The sequence below is a fragment of the Myodes glareolus genome, chromosome 26 (genome assembly GCF_982192425.1).
Source record: "Myodes glareolus chromosome 26, mMyoGla1.1, whole genome shotgun sequence".
NCBI lineage: Eukaryota > Metazoa > Chordata > Mammalia > Rodentia > Cricetidae > Myodes > Myodes glareolus.
In genome coordinates, this window is record NC_142051.1 from 5,694,647 (window position 1) to 5,705,512 (window position 10,866).

Here is a 10,866-nt window from a genome sequence, read left to right on the forward strand (position 1 = left end):
CTGGCCATCAGCTCCATGATTTCTGCTGGTCAGGAAGCATCCATCAGCCAGGAATAGGCTTTGGACACAGGAAGGAGGCCAAGCGGGTCTTGTCTGGAGATACACAGAGAAGTCCTTCCTAGAAGATCAGGAAGATGGGCTGGGGATCATTCCTGAAAGACACACAGTTGGCTCTACCACATGGGATGGGTCTGAGTAACTAGGGCACAGAATCCCTGGGGCAAAGCTAGTTATTGGGACCTTGCCGAGAAAAAGGGTGCCTTTTTTGGAGAGCCCCTCCTTCCTGACACCGTCCAGGTGGTACCAGGACACACTTGGTGGTCCATGACACTGGCCACAGCCCTCTCCCCAGAGAGGCCCATGTGCTCCAGGTTTGTCCCAGGCTGTTCTGGGCACACAAGGGTCAGTCTGGGTCACAGTGGATGTGAGTGTGTGAGTGTGTGTTAGCAGAAGGATGTTTCTAGGGTGACTCAGACTGAAGTTTGTACTGGGGGGGAACCTTTGACGTCAGCTGTGTGCCTCTAGTTTCAGGACAACCTTGTGGTACTGAACTCAGGGTCACAACCAGTGCCTCAAGACAGGTTCGCACGGCCATTTTCAATAAGTCAATTGAAATAGTCAAATTAACAGTGGGAAAAGGTGATTTATTTATTGTGGCCAGATTGGGAAGAGTCAAAGGGCTTCAGAAATTCACACAGAAATCTGGGTGAGACACGGGCTTCCCTGGTCTGAGCCAGCTGTTCCACAGCTTTCTAACGATTGGTTGCATTTGCCTTTTCCACTGCTCTAGAGACATCTGCAGAGTACACAGTCTGTGATTTATCTTTCAGCATTCCACTCTAAAATCAGATTTCAGACCAGTTATGTAAATTCACGTGTACCACTACGCCCTGCTTGGTTAGTTTTGTAGGTGGCCCATGTCACCTATTGGCAGGTAATGGTTATTGCACCTAATCTAGCTAATTATACCGCAGGTAAGATTTAATATCCTAAATATAGATCATAAGTTGCTAATTTAAAAGGGCAATACGTTAGACAATCTAACCATCCAAGGTTTCAATAGCCACTTTACCTACACCATGTGCGAGGTTTTACAAGACTCATATGATATCCCTTCTATATCACTATTTCTGATTCTGGGGATTAGTCTTGTTCTTAATATTTTTTTCTTAAAAATATGGTTTGACAATAGGGCTAAGAATGAGGCGTTTTTAGAAATGGTAGTTTTTTCAGACTGAAGCCAAACTTCTCAGGAAAGAGGTTGGAAATATGAAGAAGGATACAACCAATTTAACTAATAAAACTCGGTCAACTGAGATACTTTTGGAAATGGTACAGACTGATAATAGTTTACTTAAAGGAAGATTTAGCACTATGGAGAAGGAAACAGCTGATTTGGCAATAAAACCCTATCAATGACAGTGGGTGCTGAAATATTATTTGAGAGAATTTGCACTATTGAATGTATTAATCAGACTCTGTCAAAGGGGTATGACAGATTGATTGATAGAATGTCTCTACAAGAAAATAATATGCATGCTATAAAGATTATGTCCAAGGATGAGACATTATCTCTACTGGACAGAATTCATATCTTGGAATCATCAAGGAGGACATTAGAACAGAACACTGGACAGGAGATCCAGACATTACAAAAGGCAGTGGTACACAGATTTGAAAAAATTGAGGAAATTATCAAATTTCATGACCAAGAGCAAAAGGTACAAATGCAAAATTTAACCTTGTCGGTACACAAAAATCTCCGGGATAGCTTCCCCAGAGTTCTGCCTGCCTTTCCAGAAAAAGTATCTGGCCCCAAGTACTCTAAGGTTGTCAAAAATATACACAGGAGTCCATATGTATGACTGATCTAAAGGAAATTAAACAAGCAATTGTAGCTAACAGACTACATTCATCCTTTTAGAGAAATGGTCAAAGCCTGGGCTTTCAGTAGCAAAGCAAAACCTCAAGTTTGGGCTCAGTTAATCTCAGGTCCTAAAAAGAAGACAGCAATTACTTTGAAGGTGCTTTTTTAAAAGAGGAGGTGAGAATTTTAGAGTAACAAGAAAAAGCAGAAGAACTTGAGATTTTCCTAGATCAAATTCTATGTGAGGGACTTTACTCTGATCCTCAGGATCAAGCTCTTTTTGATGACCACACCTTGTCCTTATGTAGCACAGCAGCTTGAAAGGCTTGGGACAGGATTCAGGAACTAGGAAAGAGAGTTGAATCATATATTAGGGTTAAACAGGGTTAAACGGAGAGAACCTTTTAGTGACTTTTTGCAGAGACTAACTAGGGCTGTACAAATAGGGGTAACTGACCAAGCAGCTAGACATACAATAATTGAATCTTTGGCTTATGAGAATGCCAACATTGAGTGAAAACAGATCTTTGGACATTTAAAGATCAGATCAGCACCCATGCATAAATGGATCTTGCATACAATGAATGTCGAGACACTTGACTATGGTACTGAAGCATGGGTAGGAGAAGGAATTTCCAATGGTAAGAGAAGACATCAAAATACCAAATATTTTAATTGTGGTAGAATGGGACATATGAGAAGGGATTGTAGACAATGGATTTCTAGGAATAATGCCTCCTTTTGGAATGGCAGAAATAGGAGGACTCAGCCTTCAGGTGTATGTAAGAGGTCTGGCAAAGACCAACATTGGACAACATTGGAAAATTTTCTTGCCTCTGAAAATGGTTTGTCAGTTATGCTAGGCCTTAGCCAAAGTTGGTGGCTTCAATGTTGCAAAATGAGACTTGGGGTGATTGCTCAGGTAGCTAATTGTCTCCATCATATAGTGCTCGCTTTGGAAGCTACTTGATTGTACTTCCTGCCTGCTCAAGTAATATTATTTCCCTTCTCAGGCCTTTGATGGGGTTGAAGATTAGATAAGTCTAGTTACTTACTATACTCTTATGATCTAGTCAAGCCATTTCCTATACGAGACTTAGACTCCATAGGATAGAATGTTTATTAAAATATTTAGCATATGTTCCTTGGCTTAATCTTGTTTATGCTGGTTGTAATTGTAATTATACTTGATATCTGTTACTAATGTATATAGTTTTGTATTGGATTTGGAACTCTCTTACTTAACAAAAATGGGAGGTGCTGTGGGAGCACATTCTGCTCCTTCAGCCAATAACTACCCTTTAAGATACCAGCCCACTTGGGCGTGGTCTCTTTTACTTCAAAAAGCAGTGGTAGCCGTGTGCTTGCTTTCTTGCTTTCCAGCTCCCACTTCCGGCCGCTAGACTCTGTTCCTGGTCGTGCTGAGGGCTGTTGTCTAGGACAGTGATCTGCAAGTTTTTCCCCTGAAATAAATAACCCTTTGATTAATCATAATTCCAAACTGGTGCAGGATTGTTTTGTGACTTGCTGCTCCAGAGGAATATAAGGCAGGAGGAGACAGGGGCTCAATGCAGTCTGAGGAGCAGTGCTGTCTGAGGCAGGCACTCTGAGGATGCAGCCTGAAGAGGCAGTCTGAGGATGGATCAGCCATTGGTCTGAGCATTGGTAGAGGAAAGAACTCTAGTGGCTGACCTTTCTGCTTTTCTGATCTTCAGCATTAACCCTTATGTCTGATTCTGAATTTTTATTATTAATACCAATCAGAATTCATGATACAGTGACATTAAATATTATCAGAAAAACATGTTGAGCATATCCCCTCCCATGCATCCTTTTATCCCCATAAGTCCCTTCAAACTCCACTGGTCACTTTTAACTAGCTAGACAGTTTTATATATATGGCGTCATATATATTGGATTTATATAAATAAATCTCAGAACCACAAACTTACTCCTTTCTTTTTCCTTCCTTTTTTGTCTGTTTCTGCATAGACTTTTTTGTTTTGTTTTTTTTTTTTTCAAGATAGAGCTTCTCTGTGTGTAGTCATGACTGTCTTGGAAGTCTCTGTAGACCAAGTTGGCCTTGAACTTAGAGATCCACCTGTCTCTGCCTCCCAAGTGCTGGGGTTAAAAGCATGCACCAGTGTGCACCATGCATTGAATTTTTAAAAACATAGGACTTTTTACTGATTCTTTGGGAATTTTATATCATGCATCCCAATTGCATCCATATTCGCCATTCACCTTGCAAGTGTCCCCTTCCTCAAAAGATAATTTTTAAAAATAAAAGTAATAATAAAAAATAACACTTTGTGTCTCAGTTTTTCTGCCTCTCCATCACCTCTTCATTTGTCTTAGTGGCACTGGGAGCTGGGGCATGCAGAAAACACTTTTGTTCAAACAGCTTTACTTGCAAATGTTCATTGAAATGAGCTTTTGGTATGGTAAAAGGTACACCATGAATGCTGGACCATCACCAGCAGTGCTCTGGGGTATTCTGTGGTTGCCCTAGTCATAAAAACCATGCAGCTAGAGTTCACAGGACCAGTCCCTTCATATCCTCCAGCAGATCATAGATGAGGTAGGTTACTATGGACAGGAGTGAGAATGCTTACGTCACTGTCCCTATGCAGATTGATGGACCCTGGAAACAATACAGATTGAAGACAGGGAGATGGCTGTCAGTGTGCTGCCTGCTGAGAAAGCACAGGGACCTAAAGTGGAAAACCAGCATTCATGTTTTTAAAAAATGGCATTGTTCAGTGCAACTCTTACCTATATACTAGAAAGGTCTATATTTTTCTTTCTTTCTTTCTTTCTTTCTTTCTTTCTTTCTTTCTTTCTTTCTTTCTTCCTTCCTTCCTTCCTTCCTTCCTTCCTTCCTTTCATTGTCTTCAACTTGATACAAAGAAAGGTCAGTTCGGAGGAGGGAACGTTAGTGGAGAAAATGCCTCCCTCAGAGTGGCAAGGCAACTAGGTGGCCTGTTTTCTTGATCAGTGCTTGATTTGGGAAGGACAGCCCTCTGTGGAAGGTGCCACTTTGAGTGGTCTAAAAAAGCAAGCTGGACAAGTAATGAGGAACAATCCAGTATGCAGTGTTCCTCCATGACCTCTGCTTCCATTCCTGCCTCCAAGTTGCTTCCTGAGTTTCTGCCCTGGCTTCTCTTCATGGTGGACATTACTCTGCAAGATAAAAGACATGCCTGCATTTCTGAAGGTGTTTTTGGTCACTATTCTATCACAGCAGGAAGAAAGAAGGCAAAAGACACCCGAGGAGACATCAGGGCAACAGAGTTCACTGGTCAGACAGTTTTTCCTATTGGTGAGCTGTTCAGTGACAGAACGTGGTTCAATGAAAACTAAGAGTAGAGAAACTAGGGAAGCACATAATGCCAAATTCCTCTTTCCATCCACATACAAACCTACCTGAACACAAACCCAATGCACACACACATACCTACATGGGTGTACACACATGCAAAAGCAGACACATGTACACACACACACACACACACACACAGAAAGAGAAAGAGAGAGATAGATAGATAGATAGAGAGAGAGAGAGAGAGAGAAACCCTAGGTCCTTTCTGAAATCAAAACACACTTGAAGCAGTTGCGACCAGGGAAGTGTGTTCAAGTGTCAAGCACACAGAAAGCTCCGCTGAAGCAAGAGCGTGGATATTCACACAGAAAATGATTCTGAAGGGCACTGACCTCACTATGTAGGGTCTCACTATGTAGTGCTGGCTGCCTTGGAGTTCACCTTCCTTGACATCCAGATCCTCCCGTCTCAGTCCCAGTTCCCTAAATGGTGGGATTACAGATGTGCACCACCATAGTCAGCAAAAGAACAGTTGATCCTTGGGAGAACAAAAGGTGTGAGTGCAAGAACGGATTAATGAGGAGAGGGTGCTCCCAAGGGACAGGCTCCACAGAACAGTTAGAAGTGAAAATCAAAATGTCAAGTGGGTTGCTGAGATGTCTATGAGGTTTTTCTCCTCTGTCTCTTGACCTCGTAGGTCAGCTTTACACAGCTCCAGTTAAAGCTGACACAAGGTTCATCCCCCAGCCCACCCAAGGTTACAGACGCTTAGACAGCTGGTGGCAAAGCGACCCTGCCCTGGCTGGCCGTGTGCAAGTGCACTAGGGTCACCACAGTTGCAGCTTTTGTGAGTCAGCGCCCAGTCGGTGATGGGCTGTGCAGTGACGCAGCTGCCTTCAAGGGGTCCCTGCTCCTGTAAGCATATGCCTGTGCTCCTGGAACTGATTTTGGTAAAGTCATTGGCTTATCAAGTTGGTCTATGGTGTGTCTTGGTTTGAATGGGAAACGTTCCCCTCTGGGCTAATGTATTTGAACACCTGCAACCCAACTGGCAAGATGGATAGCACAGAGGGCCTACTCAGGATGGTGGGATTATTCTGTATAGTACTGCAAAGAATATGTGTCAATAAGCATCTCATCCACAGAAAGGAGACAGGGAGAAAGAGGTTTGGCCCGTCACAGACTTTTGAAACCTCAGAGCTTACTCCCAGTGGCACACTTCCCCAACAAGACCACATGTCTTAATCCTTCCCCAAAGAGTTCCAACAACTAGAGGCTACGAGCATGGAACATCTCTGTGACCCACTGTATACACGCCAAGGCAGAAGAAGAGCAGTTGGCAGCCATGACCAGTGCTAGAGAAAGCCTATGTGCAGGAGGCTCAGGCTGGAGAGCCCCAGGAGGTGACCTCACTTTCCTCACAATGGTCCAGATGTTACTTGGCATCCTGGCTGCCAGGTAGCCAGAGGCGGGCAGTAGCCTCACAGTTCAGGCTGACTCACTCATCCTGAGACACTCAACGAGTGAGGATGTTGTCCTGTTTTAGGAAAACTCGTGGCTCAGGCCACAGAAAAGGCAAGGGTGGTCTCCTTCGCCACCTTTGGGGACGTTTGGTGTGCCTTGTCACACACGTCTGGTCATCTTGTACCAGGGAAGAACAGGTAAGACAGGCCAGCCTGGAGCAGGAGACCTTTCTGTTCTCCTAACCTACTGCAGTCCCTGCCTGGGGCTGGGTTGATCTGAGAACACTGGGGAACATTCTTTCTGCCCACTTTTCCCTTCAGTGTGTGGTAATGGGTTGTTGATGTCTCTCAGAGTTTCCACATTTGAGCTCCTTCCTTTCTTGGTCCTTCCTCAGGGTCAAGAGGAATTGGACCGCCAATTCAGACGCCTATTTGGACCGCTCAAATTTGACTATAGAGATCCAGATTTCATAGAGAAAGTTGTGTCCTACCTCCCGACTGCTCTAAGGAAGGGGAAGGACGACTTTGTGGATTCTTTCCTTGCTGTCTATCCTGCTTTCGCCACCACCCGGAAGGTGCTGGCATTAATAACGGACAAGATTATGTGAGTGGCTACACCTGAGTTCCGACCCCCACGCCTCCTGTTTTGGTTTTAGGAGGACCCTGCTCTTCTCCAGGGCTGTGTGCTCTCCTAGGGAAAGTACAGTTGTGTGCTGGTAGAGTTCTTCTCCTGCCTGCCGCTTCTGACTGACACGGCATAGATTGAGGGAGAGGAGATGCATCGAGTTTGTGATATTGACCCAAGTAGTGTCAAACACTACCCTTTCTTACGCCTTGAGCAAAGGCTTTTTTCCCATTTGCGAAGAAGGCGCTAAGGGATAAGGTTATATGGGAAAAATGGAGCCAGAAGGGATCCCTGCAAGGGCCCAAGGAAACCCTGTAAACCCAAGAACCCTGAAAAGGGGCAGCTTGGGTTCCACCTGTTTAGTTCATGACCTTAAAGATCTGTGACCAGAGGCTCATTCCCAGGCCCTCAGCATGGAAGTCAGAAGAGTACAAAGAGCCCGCTGCACTCCAACCCACTCCCTAGCTTCTATTCCTATTCCAGCTTTGAGAGCTCCCTCTAGATCTCTGGGTGGGTTGGGGACAGATGACTTTAGCGGTGACACCCTCATAAAATGCCACAGGTGTGGATCTCCCGATGCTGACTTTCTAGAAGACTTCCTTATAAAGAGGGGAGTGGGCTTTGGGTGACAAGGGAGGTAAGAGCCCAGCTGTAGAGTGGGAGGTCTGGGGTGGCTAGGCTTGAGGACTAAGCCATTACAGGTAACCTTGGTCTTGGGATCCCCATAGAGGATGATACCAGAGACTTTCCGTGCAGGTTGAGAAATACAGAGATCTCCAGTGATAGCTTTGGTTCTGAGGAGCAGAAGGAAGGACGAGGCTCAAGGGCCCTAGGAGAATCCATCTCCAACACAGCAGAGTCCAGTTAGCCCATCCTGTCCTCCAAGGCACAGAAAGTGTCTGAGGCCTCTCCAAAGAGTCCTCACTCCTGACATGAGACCCAGAAGCACGTGGGCTGAAGAGCCTTTTTCTCATCCGAGGGACCCCTGCTGTGCTGGTGAAGGGAGGCCAGCCGGGCTTCTGACTCTACTTCCTGCTAACCTGCTCTTTCCTGCAGAAACATTCTAGACTTTCTGATAGACTGGATGCAAAAGGTACCGCAGGATTTTAAGATGGCTCCAGACCGGGCGATCCTGAAGAGACTTCTGGACTACCTGTATCAGGACTTTTCTCAAGTATTCCCCCGACTGCGTGTCCAGAGGCTCCTGTCACAGCTGGAGGCGCAGAAGTCCACGGAAACGCCCAAGGAAGATGAGGAGGCCACAGGTAGGTACCTCGGAAGGCTGGAGGAAGTTTCCTTGTTGAGGTCCACCAGGAAATTCTGCAGAAGCCTTGACCCGGAAGTAGAATTGAACACTGTTGTGGAATATTAGTTTAAGATGTGTTACATTCGTTTATGCTGTGGGATTTAGGATGAATGATGCAAAGATGTCTTTTTTTCTTTTATGTTGCATCTGTTTAACTCGTAAAGCCTTGTTACCTTGCCTGCCTAAAACACCTGATTGATCTAATAAGGAGCTGAATGGTCAGCAGAGAGAAATTGGTGGGGCTGGCAGGAAGAGAGAGTAGATAAGAGAAGAAAACTAGGGAAGAGAGCAAGGAGCGAGAAAATGAAAAGGAGAAGGAGAAGAGGATGCCAGGAGTCAACCACACAGACACACAGTCACACAGTCACACAGCCACACAGTCACACAACTGCACAGTCACACAGCCACACAGCCACACAGCCACACAGCCACACAGCCACACAACTACACAGTCACACAACCACACGGCCACAGGGCCACACAGCCCACAGTCACACAGCCACACAGCCACACAGTCACACAACCACACAGCCACACAGTCACACAACCACATAGCCACAGAGCCACACAACCACACAGTCACACAACCACAGCCACACAGCCACACAGCCACATAGTCACACAGCCATCCATGAAGTAATAAAAAAAGGGATATATTGAATAAATAAAGGTAAAATGCCCAGAGGCAAAACATTTAAACAGGATAATTTAAGTTAGGAAAGCCGAATGGACAAAAGCTACACTTAGGCCATCCATTCATAAGAAGTAAAACATCTCCGTGTATTTATTTGGGAGTTTAGTGGTGGGCTGTCAAAGAGTAAATAAAATAAATAAAATAAAACCCAAAAAGACCAAAAGCAACTACAGGACACCATCAGATATATGTCTTGTGGGGAGAGGGGAGTGGGGATTCTCTGGCATGATCAGACCTTGTGTGACCCGCAAGGCCACCTCTGGGAAGACCACCCCATCCTGGAAGCTTCTAGCTTGACTCCACTAATGGTCCATCTCTTTCTGTCTTTAGATGGTGGGTTCCGCTGGACAACAACATCATTAGCCCCGATACCGGATGCCACAGAGATGCAGGAGAAGCTGCATCCTTCACCACCTTCTGTGGCAGGGCCACCGGGAGACCTGACACCCAAAGAGGACACTGAGAGCGCGGATTCGGCAACAGGGGGACCAACTCTGCCCGAGGATGGACCAGGGCAGCTTAAAGACACATCAGTCGATTCAGTGCACATAATCATCCGTATCCAAACTCATGAGTACATCCCTGCAGTTGTGCCTGTTTTCCCACTGCCTGATGTTGATGTGTAGTTAGAGAACCAAATCACCTACGGAGTTCCACCTGCACGCAGAAGCTCTGCGGCCCTATATAGGGAAAACGTCCCTGTCCATTTTGTTTAACTCTTTGTTGCTGTTGTTTCCATTGTTATATTGTTGTTTAATGTTGATTATCAATAAAATTTTCGTCCTCATTTTAAGTCATGGGGTTCAGGGACAGGATGTCTATTCACCATGTGATATGATCTACACGGGTCCACTTATGCAATGCAGCCCAGAGCCGAACAGGTCAATCCTGGAAGGAGGACCCTCGCAGGCCATCTGGCAACAGGAAAAATCAAACCGCGGGTGTGGCAGAAAATGGACAAGTAACTGCTGGGGCACAGATTCCAGCTGATCTTCATAATCAAACCTCAGAGTCAGGTTTAGGGCTTGATGCTGAAGATGAGAGAAGCAGAGCAGCCACTAGAGAGTTCTTACCTCTGCCATTGCTCAGACCAAAAGGAGGATCCTGTCCTCGGACTGACCTCAGACTGCTTCAGACCGCACTGAGTTCCTGTCACCTCCTGCCTTATATTCCCATCTTTGCCCAGCCATATCACTCCTGTCTCCACCAGTCCACCTCCCTAGTGCTGGGATTGCCTTAATGTCACCTCTGTTTCTCTTTTAGACAGATAATCTCATGTAGCCCAGGGTGGCCTTGAACACACACACAGACACAGACACAGCCCTCTGTGTCTGTCTCCAGAGTCCTGGGATTAAAGGGGTATGCTACCATTGCTTGGCCTCTAGTGGCTTAGCACTGCAGTCTGATCTTCAAGGAAGCTTTGTTTGTTAAAACACAAAGAAAATATCACTACAAAATCTAGTGGCAAGAAAAAGTATACAAGTGTGAATGGGCAGTCCTATGCTCAGTGGTGCCCCTAACCATTAGGGACATTATTTCTGAGCTCTGACACATTAAGGGTCACAGACATAGGTTTCCCCTTCTCCCTG

The 10,866-nt window shown here is 45.5% G+C and overlaps 1 protein-coding gene across 1 annotated transcript in view; it reads left to right on the plus strand.

Annotated features, from left to right (window-relative positions):
* LOC125389747 (uncharacterized) overlaps positions 1–10,070 on the plus strand; it is a 66,824-nt gene extending 56,754 nt beyond the window's left edge. Inside the window, exons 4-8 of the mRNA XM_087901954.1 lie at positions 6,736–6,850; positions 7,048–7,256; positions 7,840–7,885; positions 8,332–8,542; positions 9,608–10,070. Coding sequence (XP_087758080.1) covers positions 6,736–6,850; positions 7,048–7,256; positions 7,840–7,885; positions 8,332–8,542; positions 9,608–9,903 — 877 coding nt within the window. The 3' untranslated portion in view covers positions 9,904–10,070. The remainder of the gene's footprint in view (positions 1–6,735; positions 6,851–7,047; positions 7,257–7,839; positions 7,886–8,331; positions 8,543–9,607) is intronic.
* Positions 10,071–10,866: the final 796 nt, after the last annotated feature.